The sequence below is a fragment of the Schistocerca gregaria genome, chromosome 2 (assembly GCF_023897955.1).
Source record: "Schistocerca gregaria isolate iqSchGreg1 chromosome 2, iqSchGreg1.2, whole genome shotgun sequence".
NCBI lineage: Eukaryota > Metazoa > Arthropoda > Insecta > Orthoptera > Acrididae > Schistocerca > Schistocerca gregaria.
The window spans coordinates 655,409,704-655,427,721 of NC_064921.1; the positions used below are offsets into that span (position 1 = coordinate 655,409,704).

General features: G+C 36.6%; 1 protein-coding gene across 4 annotated transcripts in view; it reads left to right on the top strand.

Annotated features, from left to right (window-relative positions):
- LOC126334690 (zinc finger protein ubi-d4) overlaps nucleotides 1–18,018 on the top strand; it is a 229,701-nt gene that overhangs the window by 194,386 nt on the left and 17,297 nt on the right. For all 4 annotated transcript variants that reach the window (XM_049997177.1, XM_049997179.1, XM_049997180.1 and 1 more), the window contains one exon: nucleotides 11,891–12,003. In XM_049997177.1, the coding sequence (XP_049853134.1) occupies nucleotides 11,891–12,003 (113 nt within the window). The remainder of the gene's footprint in view (nucleotides 1–11,890; nucleotides 12,004–18,018) is intronic.

The following is an 18,018-nucleotide window of genomic DNA, read 5'->3' on the forward strand; positions in this document are numbered from 1 at the left end:
TCATATATATCGCAATATTGTGAAAAGCCATGTCTCACTTAAAAATGTGTCTTGCACACTAAACTGTTTCTTTAGCATATATAGCAATTTATTTGAAGATCATTTTTTTTTCAGTCACATGCATTCCACAGCATTTCTTTTTTCAATAGAAATTTAATGCGTAATAATATTCACAATTTCCAGTTACTTTTGTTAAGATGTGTATCATTTCTCTTTTCTCTCTCAGAAATTTGTTAATATTTTATGTGTGAATTGTATTGATTGTTGCTAAGTAGGAGAACGGCATCCAACAGTCATCAGTAGTGAAGTCATTCTTATTAATATCAGTTTTCTGTTCACAGTATACCATGATTATGAAAGAATGTAGAGAAATTTAGTATATTTAATAATATTTCTAGTGCAATGCCACTACATCTGTTTGCACTGATCTAGGTTAGGCACAGGTAAGACATTGGATTGAATGAATGGTGGATCAAATCCTTTGGATTGAATGAACGGTGGTTCAAGTCCCTATTTTTAGCCAAATCTTCACCCTATGTACTATTTGTCTTTCTTCTTTTCTTTTGTTTCTCCTACCTACTTCAGTTACATATGTGCTTGTCTCAGACTGAAAAACTGTTCTACTTCCATGGTTGTACTGTTAACATCTTCCATTTGCGAATTTCATCCCATCATTAGATTTCCTCCATGCCTAACCTTTTTAGTTTCTCTTGGTTTGAAGACCCTGACTGACTTTTCCATCTTCTTTTAAAACATTTCCATTTTTTGTATTTCTTTTTTCAGCATATTTTAACTTATATATAGGATCATTTCTGTTTGTTACTCTTTCTTTTCAGGGAAATAGCACCGACTAATCTGTATTATGTTATGTGTGTGAATTCATCTTTCAATCTTCATTATGTAGTACACTGTGGCTCAAGTTTAGAAGAACTGAAAGCCAAAAACAAAGGTAGGGCTATAGATAAAGAGATACTAAATAAAACACATTTGTTTGTCAAAAGTCTAATGTGTGAAGTTTCCAAAAACTGCTGTAGCAGAATATTGTTGACAGATCTTTCCAAAACCCAAAGAAATTGTGGTGATCGATAAAGGCTGTTAATAGCACCAGAGTTAGTGTCCAGACACTCATAGACGAGGCAGGAATTGGAATTGAGGTTAGCAGAGCAGTATCGGAAACCCTGAGCTCAGTTTTCGGATGTTCCTTTACAAAGGAAAACCCGGGAGTATTGCTCCTACTTAATTCTCAACACTGCAAAGATTAGTGTCAAAGGCATTGAGAAACATGTCCAGAAAAGTAAAATATTGCACGTTTTCACGAAACAAAAAATGTAGTATCCTATGACTACATCATCAGTGAGTCACAATTGGTATTTGTTAACTCACACAAATACCCAGGTGTAACGGCTGTCAGGAATATCAAATAGAAAGATTATAGGCTCAAACATAGCTACAGCAGGAGTAATACCAGCTCATTTGTAGAATACTAGGGATGTGCAGTGCGTCTGCAGAGCAGATTAGGTACAAAACACCTTTGAGATTCATCCTAGAATATTTATCAGGTGCATGGGACTTGGACCACAAAGGTCTAATGGGGGATACTGAACATATATAAAGAAGGGCAGTACAAATAATCACAGGTTTGGTTGCCCCTTGGAAGACCATTACAGAGATGGTGAAAAACTGATCTGGCAGGTGCTTGAAGTTAAACACAAAACATATCATGAAAGGATACTTATATGAAGAACCAGTTTTCCAAGTTATGAGTCTAGGCATATACTGCAGTCCCTGTGCACATAGTCCCACAGAGACCACAAAGGCAAGATATGACTAATTACAGTGCACACAGGAGCATGTGAATAATCATTCTTCTTGTGCTTCATACATAAATGGAATGGAAGGAGCCCCAATAACTGGTACAGTGGAAAGTGCCCTCTGCTATGCACTTCACAATGGTCTGCACAATATAGCCATAGATATTACTAGCTTTTCTGTCAGTTTGTCGATTTCTGTGACTACAGCTATTCAATATGGAAGTAGTTCAGAAGGATTTGCCTCATAGATACAGTCAATCAAGTGTGTACATAAGTGTATGTGAACATGCTGAGGATTTGTAGAAAACAACAAGTGTTTCCTTAGGATTTTTATGGTGTAAACACAGTAATGCCAATAAAATTCTGGTTGTGTTGAACAAGAAAGTTTTAGTGCTGATAGTAAATGAATTGTAGAATATACTTGAGGAAAAACTGAAGAAGATTGGAAGAAAATTAAAATGAGAGTGAGAAAGATCACATCTGCAAAATAAATTACAAGAACACACAACAAAGACAAGAATATGTGTGTTCCTTTTATGTCAGCAGGCAACTGTGACCGAGTTTATTGTGTAGTGTTTCAACACACCAAGTACTATTCCAGGTTAATAAAAGTACTTGAAATTTTTGATGTAAACATTAGCCACAAGACATTAGGGAATGTAAAGTAATATAGTGTTAGAGCTACATCTCTCCTCCTCATAGTACAGTACAATCTGTGACATAGTGTACCACTATCATTTTCCCCTTTCTAGTGCCATTCAGAAAAAATGCATGAGAAGATGAGTATAATTGCACCTTTATATAGTGCAGGAATTTCAGTATATTTGCTTATGTTCCTTTTGCAACAGATGCTGATTATCTGCAGGTCTCCCCAAATTTTTAACTAATTTTCTTTCAGTGTGACTCGTTTATGAACAGTCTCAAAGAGCAACTGATATCAGATAGATGATCATGTATAAAGTGAGTTATAATGGTCCTATCATATTTCATTGTAATACACGAAGTGCTGCTTTTGCTTCTGCTTACATCTCCCTTTTGAGAATCAAATATTCTGTAAACATGTATTGTGCTTTCAAGTTGCCAGTACAGGACCATGTTAGAGACTTCCATAGGCTTCTGAATCTCATGAGTACAAAGAGTTAACTGGAGTTTGACATTGTCAGTGCTTGTGAAATATATATTGATTTGCAGTGAATTGGTTAGTCACCTAAAAATTATGACCTTAAGCAAGCAGAATAGTCCCTACAATTCTGTGGCACTGTTTTTATTCAGTCCAGTTACCACTAAAGTGGTGTGTTTACTATATGTGTAATTATAAAATTAGTTTCAAAACTGAGTTTAAAGTAATTTTTGAGAATGTTTCTGTGGAAAACAGTGATCTGGCAAAATGTACTTTAAAAATGAACACAAACAATCTCAACTGCAAAAAACATTTATTTTGTGGTAACCGGATTTGGTCAGGCAGTGATGGCAAATGGAGCGGATGTCAACTGCTTGCTTGTGGATTTCACTGCATACCATCATGGTAGCCAAATTTTCTTCATGCAGTTTAGGTTTTCAACCTTTCTGGCAACAATAATACTTGTGCTAAAGCAAACTGACAGTCCACCCTTCCCCCAGCATATCTTACCTAACACCTCACACCAAAGCTCTAAGAGTGTTTTTTGCAGCATATAATTTTTCTTCTTAAGTAGCTCAGATGACATCAGTTTGAAATCCAATACATTTCAGATATTTTAATTGAGGTTTTCTGTGGCATTTGATTTGAAAAATGGCATCCAGGTGAAAACTGCTGTGAGAATAGCGGCCTTATTTTTTACCATTTTCCAGACATTGTGTTACAAAAATCTGACATTATAATAAAAGGATAGTTGCTACATACCATACAGCAGAGATGCTGAGTCACAGAAAGTCTTCTGCGCCTTAGCATCTTCACTATACGGTCAATAGCAACTATCATTTTTGTTATGTTGTTACATTCCATCCTGGATTTTCCATTTTTTGATAAATCTGATATTTATTTTCTGTTAGATTTCCTATTAATGTTACTGCTCACTTTAAAAAATCTGATTCCAAAATTCTGCTATCTTGCTTCTTTTTCCAAATAATCATCATAAAGAATTAAGAATTTTTCCCTCCTACCATAGTTATCTTACCCTGTAATACAATCAGAATCTTGAGGTTAGCGTGAAGTTATAACTGTGTGAAAATTTGTGCAAAATCCACTCTATTTGTGTAGTATATCTCTCTTTATTATTTCAGAATTTATATTGTAGAGTAGCAATGGAAAAAATACGCCACTTTCATTCAGTTCTTTATTACAGCTTTTCTTACATTTATCTGTATAATTGAACAATAGGTGAAGGGCCAATGCATGTTTTTTGTTCTGTATCTGTAATATTTTATTTTATTTATATGGGGTACCTCAGTCATGAATTTATTGAAAGTGAGAGACATAGTTACACCACCTCTGTTTTCTTGCTGGCTTTCCAAGTTTTTTATTTACTGTGTTTTACGCAAGGGACAAATTTCAGCCCTACAGGATGGGTTTGTGTAGTCAGTATGAATGTGCGCACAAGAAGTTTTAGCAATGTGTTAACATCATGCAGAGGGGACTTTTACTGTATTGAAGTAACTTTCTTTCCTAACGATATATATAAATATATTAAAAACAAAGATTCCAAGACTTACCAAGCGGGAAAGCGCCGGTAGACAGGCACAATAAAATAACACACAAACACACACACAAAATTACGAGCTTTCGCAACCGGCGGTTGCTTCGTCAGGAAGGAGGGAAGGAGAAGGAAACATGAAAGGATGTGGGTTTTAAGGGAGAGGGTAAGGAGCCATTCCAATCCCGGGAGCGGAAAGACTTACTTAGGAAGAAAAAAGGATAGGTATATACTCGCGCGCGCGCACACGCATGCGCACACACACACACACACACACACACACACACACACACACACACACACACACACACACACACACACACACACACACGTATGTATGGATGGATGTGTGTGTGTGTGTGTGTGTGTGTGTGTGTGTGTGTGAGTATATACCTATCTTTCCTTCTCCTTCCCTCATTCCTGACGAAGCAACCGCCGGTTGCGAAACCTCGTAATTTTGTGTATGTGTTTGTGTATTATTTTATTGTGCCTGTCTACCGGCGCTTTCCCGCTGGGTAAGTCTTGGAATCTTTGTTTTTAATATATTTTTCCCATGTGGAATTTTCTTTCTATTTTACTTACATCATTGATATATATAAATACTTCCACGAGTATGCTCTCACTTTGAAAGCAACAGTTTCGGTTACTTATAAGCTGAAACATTGCAGTCAATGTTCCCATGTGCCATGGTGGACATATGGAGCTATTATGTGAGTATTACTCCATACCATCAATGTTTCAGGTACCTACAACACTTGAGAATGCCCTGGAAGGCTAATCGTATAAAATGCAGTAAATAAAAACACATGCAAATTAAGCAGTAACAGATGAGGTGAAACCATGTAACTTGTGTAATATTTGTTGGTATCTGTACTTTTCACCAATTCATTTGTTTGTTGTAGTGAATATTATCAAAGGACTTTAATACTCCTTAAAACTGACTTTTATGCAACTTTTTTTTTTTTATTATTGAGGCACCACTATGTTAGAATATTAAGGTCAGAGCTTTTATCAGGTTACGAAGTCTGTCTTCAGATGTTGTACACTACTGACAGTTGTATACAGAAATAGTGGAAACATTTGAATGAACATGATTCATAGCTTTGGGCCATATATAGCTAGCTGTATGGAAGTAGTTTGTTTTTAAAGGAATAAGTACTATTTGAGATGTTTCTAACAGGAATATTGTACCATTCATCAGTTACTGAAAAACTTCCCATAATGACAGATATGGAGATCTGTGTTAGGTTATTGGCTCTGTGCCTTATCATAGATGTTTGTTAATATTCAAATTTGTTGGTTCACAGTAGTTACTGAAGCTCATTCGCCGTGTTTCACAAACCATGCTGCTGTGAACTGTAACACTGTCATCTTGGAAAACAGCATCCTCATTAAAGACAACATCTCTGCAATATGATTCCTTGATCACCTAAAATGTTAAATTTCTCTATGTCAATACTTTGCTTATGTTTGCAACATTACAGTGAATAAAACACTGAAAATTCTTACTTACAGCATCAGAGTTTTGCTTCCATGTACAACAATAAGCAGTAGGTACACAGTTGAATGCTTAAGCCTCTGAATGTCTCCCTTCCTCTTCCAAATGTACATCCACTTGGCTATTCATCAAATCACATTTAACTTCCTGGCAGACGATTCATCGAACCACCTTCACAATAATTCTCTATTTTTCCAATCTTGAACAGCACTCTGGAGAAATGAACACCTGTAACTTTCTGTGCAAGCTCTGATTTCCCTTATTTTATTATGATGATTGTTTCTTCCTATGTAGGTCAGCACAAACAAAATATTTTTGCATTCAGAGAAGAAAGTTGGTGATTGAAATTTCATGAGAAGATTTTTCCACAACAAGAAAAGCCTTTGTTTTCAAAAACGCCTTTGTTTTAATTATGTCCACCTGAAGTCCTGTATCATTTCAGTGACATTCTCTCTCCTGTTTCCCAATAATACAAAATGTGCAGCTCTCCTTTGAACTTTCTCAATGTTCTCCATCAATCCTATCTCTTAAGGATCCCACACTGAACAGCAGTATTCCAAAAGAGGCTGGGCAAGCATAGTGTAGGCAGTCTCTTTAGTAGTTCTGTTTCATATTCTGTGTCCTGCCAATAAAACACAGTCTTTTGTTTGCCTTCCCTACAACATTTTCTGTGTGTTCTTTCCAATTTATGTTGTTTGCAATTGTAATTCCTTGGTATTTAGTTGAATTTACGGCCTTTAGATTTTACTTATTTATCATCCACCCGAAGTTTAATGGATTCCTTTTAGCACTCATATGGATGACCTCACACTTTTCATTATATGGAGTCGATTGCCTATTTTTGCACCATACAGATATCTTTTCTAAATCATTTTGCAGTTTGCTTTAATCTTCTGATGACTTTACTAGTCAATAAATGACAGCATCATCTGCAACCAAACTGTGATGGCTGCTCAGATTGTTTCCTAAATCGTTTATATAGATAAGGAACAGCAAAGAGCCTATAACACTGCTTTGTGGAATGCCAGAAATCATTACTGTTTTACTCGATGACTTTCCATCAGTTACTATGAACTGTGACAGGAAATTACAAATCCAGTCTCATAACCGAGCTAATATTCCATAGCCACGCAATTTCACTACAAGCTGCTTGTGTGGTACAGTGTCAAAAGCCTTCAGGAAATCCAGAAACCGAGAGAGGTGGCACAGTGGTTAGACACTGGACTCGCATTCGGGAGGACGACGGTTCAACCCCCCCCCCCCCCCCCCCCCCCCCCCTGTCCGTCCGGCCATCCTGATTTAGGTTTTCCGTGATTTCCCTAAATCACTCCAGGCAAATGCCAGGATGGTTCTTCTCAAAGGGCACGGCCGACTTCCTTCCCCATCCTTCCCTAATCCGATGAGACCGATGACAATGCTGTCTGGTCTCCTTCCCCAAACAACCAACCAACCAAATCCAGAAATACAGAATCAATTTGAAATCCCTTGTTGGTAGCACTCAACTGTTTGTGTGTGTAAAGAGCCAATTATGTTTCACAAGAATCATATTTTCTAAACCATGTTGACTGTGTGTGAATTGACTGTTCTCTTCAAACACAATATATGTTCCAAAATACTGCTGCATATTGATGTTAATGATATAGCTACACTGTTGTGGGGAATAAGATCAAGAATGGTTCATTAGACTGTGTTACTTTTTATGGTTTGTCATGTTGCATGGTTCTCCATAATTTGTATCATGTGGACTTCCTTGGTTTTGATGAGACATTTAGGGTTTGCACTGACTAAATATTCATTTTTCATGGCTCTTATCAAATGGTGATTTCAGAGGCAGTTGTTGAGATACTTATTGAGCTCTGATGTCAGTTGTATTGATGACAGTATTGTTCATTGGTTAGCAGTCACCATCAGTGAAAAATAGTTTTAGCCCACTTCATTGATACACTTCTTAAATCTAAGCATGCTTGACCAATCAGATGTCAAAAGGCAGATAATGTTCCTATTGCGTTACCTATGTTTTGCCAATTTCGTGGCTCTATATGTAGTGCACTGTTTAATGCATCTTCTGCCATTACAGTAAAAGAAAACCATCTTCCTACCTCAAATATACTCTGTGATCTACAACATAAGCACACTTAACAAAAAATGTGCATTTCTACAAGTCAAAGCTAATTGTAAGTTCAGGCATATAAAAGGTGGAGTCAGGTCAGGTGCTCAGAGAATATATGAAAAGATGGTGACTGTGTTTTGCAGTCCCTTGAAGAATGCGGTTCATTTCTCAGTTGGATTACCATGTCCTCTTGTATATGTTTACCACAGCAGACATCAAAAGTTAGCAAGTAATTTACATCTGAAATGTACCCAAGAGAAAATCATTATGGATGAGACCATTAGCTAGTGTTCCATTTCATAGCTAGCTACAAAGCTCCTGTTCAACATGTTTGCAAAACAACACCTTACAAGAAGCTACATTGAACATGCATGCAAAAGAGCTTTACTCGTTCTTGCCTACATAGTTGCTCACCCACACTAGGCAAAGAGATACAGCTCATGGACTGTGGGGAACCAGAAACATGTAGTCAGATAGGTCGTGTTTCTGTCATTATGTCAATGAAGGTTGATTTTGTATTCATCATGTATCTTGGGAGGGTGTGCTAGGAGAGCTGCATGCTAGATAGGAGCAATGGAAGCTGTGGAAGGTTCTGAGATGTTTTAAAACAGATTGTGCCATTTGCCCAGCATTTTCATGAAAATCATATGTCCACCACCTGGTAGCTGAGTGGTCAGCGCAATGGAATGTCATACCTAATGACCCAGGTTCGATTCCCGGCTGGGTTGGAGATTTCCTCTGCTCAGGAACTGGGTGTTGTGTTGTCCTTGTCATTATCATTTCATCCCCATCAACACGCAAGTCGTCAAAGACTTGCACCAGGCAAACGGTCTACCCGACGGGAAACCCTAGAGCCACACAGCATTTCCATGAAAATCATATTACCTACCATGTCCCTGAACAGCAATTATTGGGCCAGAACTGTGCTTGGCATTAGAGACATTCTGCAGAAATTACACGTCTGGGCTGCCTTTGCAAATTCATATACTTAGACTGAGTGAGATGTCACAGTTGTTAGAACACTGTATTCACATTTGGGAAGAAACAACAGTTCAAACCCGTGTCCAGCCATCCAGATTTAGGTTTTCTGTGATTTTCCTAAACTGCTTCAGGCAAATGCCAGGATAGTTCCTTTGAAAGGGCACAGCCAATTTCCTTCCCCATCCTTGACACAATCGAAGCTTGTCTCCACCTCAAATGACCTTGATGTCGCTGGGACATCAAACCCAATCTTCCTTCTTTCCTTCATCCACTTTGAACCCAGCAAAAAATCTTTAGTGCTTCATGGAACAAGACGAAACTCAATGGATTCCACCAACACAGTGTGATTGATAGTCACGAGCATTTGTGGCAGGAGTTGTTTTACGTTAATGCCTTGTACATCTCAGAACCTTATCCAATCCACGCCAATTGATTCACAGCAGTTATCAAGGCTAATGAAAGGAGTGCATGCTACTGAGAAGAAGGCAATTAATGTTTTGTCTAGTGAGCTTAAGAGTGTACATTATTTTGATATAAATAATGTCTGTACCAGCTTATTTACAATGTGAATTTATCAACCATCTACAAAGTGTTATTTCTATGATAAATTGGGAGACAGCTAAGTATTAGTGAGTGTTAAGTCATGGAATAAAATGTTTATTATGGTCTTCAGACTGAAGACTGGTTTGATGCAGCTCTGCACACTAGTCTATCCTGTGCTACCCTTTCATCTCTGCACAACTACTGCAACATACATCCGTTTAAAATTGCATAATGTACTGAAGCCTTGGCCCCTTCTACAGTTTTTCTCCTCTTCACTTCCTTTAATACCAGACTGATAATTCATTCATGCCTTAGAATGTGTCCTATCGATCTATACCTTCTTTAGTTGTGCCATAAATTTCTTTTTTCTCCAGTTTGATTCGGTGCCTCTCCATTAGTTATTCGATCTACCCATGTAAGTTTTAGGATTCTTCTGTAGCATCACATTTCAAGAGTTTCTATTCACATCTTGTCTGAACTGTTTATTGGTAACACCCCCACAAATAAAAATAGAAGAGACTTTGTAACCTTAAATTCATATTAAATGTTAACAAAATTCTCTTTTTACAAAATCTTTTCTTGTGATTATCAGTCTACATTTTATATCTTCTCAACTTTGTCCATCATCACTTAATTTGCTGCCCAAGTAACAAAATATGTCTACTGCTTTTAGTGTCTCATTTCCCAGCCTAATTCCTTCAGCATCGCCTGGTTATTTTGACTACACTAGATTACCTATGTTTTACTTTTGTTATGTTCACCTTGTAACGTCTTTTCAGTACATTATCCATTTTCTTTCTCTGATCCTTCAGATTTTTTGTGGTCTCTGACAAAATTGCAGTCACTGGCAGACCCCAAATGTTTTTGTTTCTTCTCCCAGAATTTTAATTTCCTTTCCAGATTTCTCCTTGGTTTCCTTTGCCACTTGATCAATGTACAGATTGAATAATTTTGGTGAAAGAATACAACCCTGCTTTCCTTTCCTGTCCCTCCACTCTTATAAGTATTGTCTGGTTTCTGTACTATCTGTAGATAATTTTTCACTCCCATCATGTTATTACTGCTACTTTCAGAATTTCAAAAAATGTGTGTATTGGAAATTACATCATAATTGGCAAATCCATTTAGTGCTACTTTAGAGGATTTTTGTGTTTAAATTTTATATATCTGTCAAGTTTGGTTTGGAGAAAAGCTATCTATATCACATTGGTGTGTATTCATTCTAAATTATTAATGTGTCAGCTGATTCTGCATTAATAGCACTGTGTTATTTAATTTCATTTAGAAGATCCTGGACTTAGACCTAGTTGACAATTTCTGCAGTATCCTTTCTCCCCATATTCCTCCTTACATTTGCACTGCTTCTGAAACCGCCAACTGTGTGGGAGTCGTGTGAAATTCATTCTGTGTTTTATTTTATGAACCAGAGATTGGGGAACAACCAACCATTCACCTAAGTAAACTTGGAAAACTGCATAAAAACCACACCCAGGCCATTGGACAAGAATAACGGTCATTAATCTGCTTGATATATTCAAACCAGGTCCCACTCAAAGTCCTGTTTCACAAGCTAGTGTGCTGCACTTTCTGTCACGTGAACATGTTAATCCTGAGGCACATTATCCAATATTTTTCTGTCAGTTAAGCTGTGTGATATGGATGTAAAGCTAATATTTTTTGTAATATCTGTGGAATCCCTGTGCCCAATTAAATACCAAAAACGGTTATTCATTAACATAGTGACATATTTTTCTGTGTGAGGTGATGTAGCTTAGAGGCAAAGTATTTAGAGTTATGATATGTAATGCAAAAAGCAGGTCTAATAAAAATATAAGATCTGAAGATATTGTGTGAAGATTTTATGTGTAACAGAATGCCGTTCCACATTATATGGACTGTAACTTGGAAGAGTTGATCTTATTTTACGTTGTGACTTTAAGAGAGAAATGGTTGGATGAATTAAAGGTACACTTCCTTTGAAACTATACTACATATTTTCATATTTATTTGTAGAGTTTACTCACATTTGTGACGTACCAGTAGATCATTATGAAAGACAACTAATGGGCATTGGTGTTTTACTTTATGGGTTGTTTGTGCATATAATTTTGTAACTGGAAAACTTTATTTAAGTTCCAGGATTGTTTGTAGTTCAAAAATACTCAATTTCATGTTTCAGTTATGTTACTAAAGTTGAACCTTTTTTGTGTTAAGTATTGAAAACACTTCCAGTGTAAATGGTCTATTATTTGAGTAACTTTTTTGCGTTATTTAGGTCACCCAACCTGTCTGCAGTTCACACCTAACATGATCATTTCAGTGCGGAAATACAGATGGCAATGTATCGAATGTAAATGCTGTTCAATTTGTGGAAATTCAGACAATGACGTAAGTATAAGACAATATGTTTTCTTGCTCTCTCTGTTGTGTGTGTGTGTGTGTGTGTGTGTGTGTGTGTGTGTGTGTGTGTGTGAGAGAGAGAGAGAGAGAGAGAGAGAGAGAGAGAGAGAGAGAGAGAGATGTTATCCTCTGTGTGTTTTAATCTAACGCCATAAAAAATTATGTTTGTTTTACATGACTGTATATTTAGAGTGATATTTTATGTCTAGAGTGTTTGTTTAAGTAATAAGGAATGACTATTTACTGATCTTCATTTGTTCAACACACTTGAAAGTTTCTGCAACTGCTATCTTTATGGAGTTTGTTCAGTGGTTATAAATCATTCACCTAATATTTCAGAAATTATCTGTTGTTCTAGTCCTCAGAGATGTAGCTGAACCTTATATTACATTACATTAGTTGATTTACATAGAGCCCATGAAGAGAGTGGGGTCTTGGGACTATGGAAATGAGTCAAAGATGTAAATTTTATTTAAGTGCAATGCAGTGAAGTGATTTAACATAATGAAATATTATTATTTTACACTGCATATATTAATTTAATATAATTTAAAACATCACTTATAAGAGAGAGAAAATTAAAAGTTTGAAAGCTGCTGCTGTTTATGAGTCAATCCACAACTCACAATCCTGTATAAGGTGAGTAATTAGGGGGTGGGGAATATTCCTGTCTGATGCACTGTTTACCAGTTACAGGACTTTTCTCTGCTAGACACGACATAGAAGGCTGAAATTTAACCTAGGAAATCAGCACACAAATTAATGATAATGGTTTAAATCCAACCACTTGTCTGTACTCCTTGCTAACAATTACTTTTTTCCAGCATCAAGTTTCAAAACAAGCTACCTCTGGGACGGGTAGCACATGTGAAATGTTATAATAAAGAATCTTCTATGCTTGATGCTCTGTAGCTTGTATTTGTTCAGAGATTTCTTGCTTTTGCCCTCAGCTGCATTTACATATTTAGTTGTAGCCCTGTATCTTGGCATTGAGCCCATTGGCAATGGCATACATTATGCACCTCCATATCAAATGACATGTGTCAGTTATGAAACCTGGATGATGTGGATCTCACAGTAGACAAGTTGTCAAGAATACTTGTTACAGCTATCAAATGCCTAAAAGGTGACACATCCAGTGATACAATAGTGGTATGCCAGCCTCAATTACACAAAAGTCTGTGTCTCAGGGGTTTTGTGTGGCATTATGAAATTTAGCATAGTGCTAACACAGTCCAATGGTCACTTAAATGTAAAGTTGTGACATGTTCTACTCTGCAAAGAAAAATAAAATGTAATCCGTTCAGTTACATATTGGGCTGTGAGGGATCGTTTGGATAATAATATACTGTTGTTTGTACTGTTGTCTGATGTCCAGCCAAGTGCAGTCATATTCGTGACACAATATTTCAACAGTGTACCTTGCTATCATCTCCAGGTGATAGCTGTAGAATGAATATCTTTGCTACATCCTGCCTCTTTTATACTCTTATTGTCCCCCACCCCTTCCTCCACTGCCGGCCTCATGCCACGATGGTGGAGTGGTGGGGAGACAGCACCACCACAAGCTGGGCATGAAATCTGGTCCCTCAGTGCTCCTGTGACCTGTGTCGGGCACAGAAGTTGCTCTCGGCTGACTCTGTGATTTTAGTTGGCTAAGTGCTGGATCCCCAGCTTTGCTGAGAGTGAACCCAGTGTCTCTATTGATCAGCCAATCAGCCACTCATATTTCAATAGCCTCCTTCAGAACGCAGTGTCAAAAATATGAAGTCTTTAATAGCACATTCTCATACTTCATGGAGTCCCCTATAGCCATGCAGTGTTATTCAGACACAGCTTTTGTTGGTTGCTTAAATGCAGTGTTTCTTCTGTGTTCCTTGCTTTGTCTGTAATACAGTTTCCCTGATATATGCCATATCACATTTACACAGGATATGGTAAACAAATGGTTTATGGAACCGCAAGTCACCTTTCACTGTACCTAATAGGGCATGCATTTTTGTAGGTGGACAAAAAATGCATTTAATGCTATGTTGAGCCAGCATTAAATGCATTTTCTGTCTTATATCTAAAGATCCTGCATTCTTTCAAGAATTCCGCCATACTGAATACTAACTTACGTTGTAAAATTGCAAGCAATTTTCCATTCATTATTCAATATATTTCACCAGGGCATCTTCCAGACATTTTTAGATGAACCATCAGAGATTGATGTTGGGTTCCTACAACACACAATTTATTAGCACTCTATATGTATTTTGCTCACATGTAAAGGTCATAATAACAAGACCAACCACTCTTGTCATAGGCAGTGCACTCAATGGTAAGAAGTGGAGCCCAGCTGTTCTATGGAGTGCTGTTCACCATTACCTTTTGGCATATTCTGTCTTCTTCACCGAGGAAAAAGTCATGAAAATATTTGGATTCCATACATTATCTAATTATTTGCTTTCCTGGTAAACAAGATTTTTCGCCATATGAATCTCCACTACCCATAAAACTTGTTTTACAATTTTGCATTGAATGTTTGGTGGAAGTACAGTGCACACCAATAGCAGACTTAGAAGGTTGGCGCACGTGTGAAATTTGTACTACACATTAATAAAATATGCAGTGTCTGTCTTTAATAGCTTATTTCAAGATATCTGGCAGATGCTCAGATGAAGTATCGGGCTTGATAGAGAATGATGAGGGTGTTATTGTCATATACAAACATACATTTGTGCCTGAAACATCTTTTTGTAAATGTTGTTCTCGCAAAGACTTAAACTGTAAATCAACTTCATTGTGTCCTTTAATAACAAGGATCTTATCACATGCAAGTGTCAGTGTCCCTGCTGCTTACGTATGGTATCATAAATCATCTATAAAAATTTAAGAATAACAAAGTGCCTAATGAAGAGACTTGAAGTATGCCAGTAATAATTTTCTTTTGTGTAAAAAGTATTCTTAATTGTTATTTTTCTGCGTTATGTTGCCTACCAGAAAGACAGCATGTAAGCCAGTTACAGGCTGCTCCTGAAGCAGCATAATCATGTATATGAAACAACAGGCCATGGTTGATTAAATTAAATTAGAAATACTTTATCCCATAGATCCATAGTGATATTATCCTCAATGACTTAGTAAGTGTCATGAAACAAAAAAGACAAATGAATAACTTAAAAATCTGAAAAAGGTTTTCATATGATAAGTAATAACTTACTTCACAAAACATATAAATGTACAATATATTGAGGTGCATATGATTATTCTTAGACTGAACCAAAGTAAGTGACTTCAAATACTTATGAAGATTATTCTCATTTCTGTTATTAATTTCATGAACATAAATGTTGATTTGAAAAAGATATATGTTACTTATGAAAAATTTAATCAAACCATAAGTATATTGGGAAGCTGTAGCTAGTATCCCCAGTTTCTTGGGCAGATCTCTGCAGGACATTCTTCAGTTCACACTATATACAATTTGTATTAGATACCTTGGACTTGGAAAACTTAAACTAGGCTTGATAAGTTGCACCAAAAAATGTCGCAGTGTGACAGCATGGTATGAAATTGAGTGAATAGCACTAGCTTTTTTATTTTTGTATCACCTATGTCTTACAGCATCTGCATTGCAACTAAATATTTGATTTGATACCTCAGCAGGTCTGTGGTGTGCTCCTCCCAAATGAATTTCATTGTAATCCCAAGAATTTACCACTAGTAACCTCTTCTATCTGCTTGTTGTCATGGCTTAAGACACATACTGGGAGCAAATCTCATAGAACTTCTGAGCTGCATTCATTAATGTCCACAAAAATTTCAGTAACCTGTGACTCTGAAACAATACTTAATTTGCTATTTGTTGCAATATTTGTATCATCTGCAAACAAAATAAACTTCATATCAGGTAATGTCACTAATGGAAGATCATTGATATATACAAGAAAAAGTAAGAGCCCTAAGGTGAACCTAGTGGGACACTACATGTATTTAGTGACTAGTTGTGTGGTGACTCATATCTTCCTAAAAGAATTTTTCACGTGGATACTCTTTGTTTCCTGCCAGAAATCATGATCGGAACCATTTTGTAGCATTTCCTATTACAGTACATTATTCTGATTTAATTAAAAGGATATTGTGATTTACACAGTCAAAAGCCTTAGACCGAGCACAGAATCTACCAGTAGCCCATGATTTATTCTCTAACAAATCAGTACATTTTCACTGAAGGTTTAAATAACCTACTCGGTATCAGAACCCGTTAGGAATCCAAACTATGACTTTAATAAAATATTGTTTGTATTGTGACAGTTAGGAAGCCACTTTTATATTACCATTCCTAAAATTTGTGAGTATTTTGGCATAAGTGAAATTTGGTAGACATATGACGATATTTCCTGTCGTCTTCTGTATACGGAGAGGGTAACAGCATATTTAAGCCAGACAGGAAACATTCTAATGATAAATGAATGATTACACAAATAGATTTATATGGTGCTAAAGTCAGAAGAACACTTTGTAATTAACATATTTGATATTTTATCAAAACAACTTGAATTTTTATTTTATTTTATAGTGAACATTAATTTTGCTGGTATAGTGAGAATCATCTTACTGATGATTTTTGTAATGGTTGATCTGAGTTATTTCGTGGAAGCATCTACTGAACATAACAACCCCATGTTTTCAGTAACAGTTATAAAACACCAGTTGATACATTTTGCAACATTCCACACATCTGTTGCAAATGTTTCATTTACTGTTAAAGCTCGTCTCTGGTTCGGCCAGTCTCTTTCTGTATATCCCATATTATCTTTATTTTGCCACCTGATGGGACTATCTTTTACTCATAATGTGTTTGCTTTGATGTTTGTATTACTATTGTCAATATTCTGTAATTTGTCTTGTGATGAGCTATAGGAACATCATCAGAATTGCTTCTAATGGCATGTACAGTCTCCTTTTTGCCCTTGAGTAAGCCATGGCTTTTTTGTGGACTTGAGTTTAATCTGTGTTAATTTGGAAAACAGTTTTCAAATAGGATAAAAACTGTTTTCATTAAATGTGTTGCATTTTTCATTCATGTCATGAGCATTTTATGTCTCTCCAATATGCTTTTTTTAAGAGTTTCTTAAAAAAATAAATTTTCGGCTTACTGGGTACCCCTTGAACCTTTTTATAAAGGTACGAACTGCTGTTTTTCAGCGATGAACTTCTGTAGTTGAGAAGTTTGCAGTTGGAATTAAGTCGCATCGTAGTGTTACTTACTGGTCTGCACTACAGATCTTGTGCAACCTTGACCTCCTTAGCCACATGCCTCCATTCGTCCTTGTCCATTGCTTTCCTTATCCAGTTCCTGATCCCCATTGCTCTGAAGTCCTCTTCCATATCTTCAAGCCACCTTTTGCTGGGACTTCCTGTTCTCCCCTCGAGCTTTCCCCTAAGCACTTTCGTAACACTGAGTTTCAAGGCATTCTCTATATGTGAGCAGGCCATCTTATTCTTCCGGGCTTGATTTTCACTGCAATATTAATGTGTCTGAAAACTGTCTGTAATGCTGTATTTGTCTTGTTCTCCAGATTTCTTGCTCTCTCACTGTCCCAAATATCCTTCTCAGAATCTTCCTTTCCCATTTCGATAACCAGCCTTCTCTCTTTTTAGTTATCACCCAGTCTTCCGATCTATACATTGTTAGGGGTTTTAATATAGTCAAATGTATTTTGATTTTTGTACTCGTACTAGCATTTCTGGAATTGAATGTATTCAGCAAGGTATAATTGCATCTGTTTCCACTCGTTATTCTTTCTTGAATTTCTGTTGATATCTCATTATTTTCTGTTATTATCAAACCTAAAAATTTAAATACTTATGCTCTTTGATATTCTTTCCCTTTTATTTTTATTCAAGTCTCTTCTGTATCCCAACCCAGGATCTTCCAGCATCATATACTTTGTTCTGTCTGCACTAACTCTTCTAATGCAGTGTACTCATCCTTCAAAGCTCTTGACATGTTAC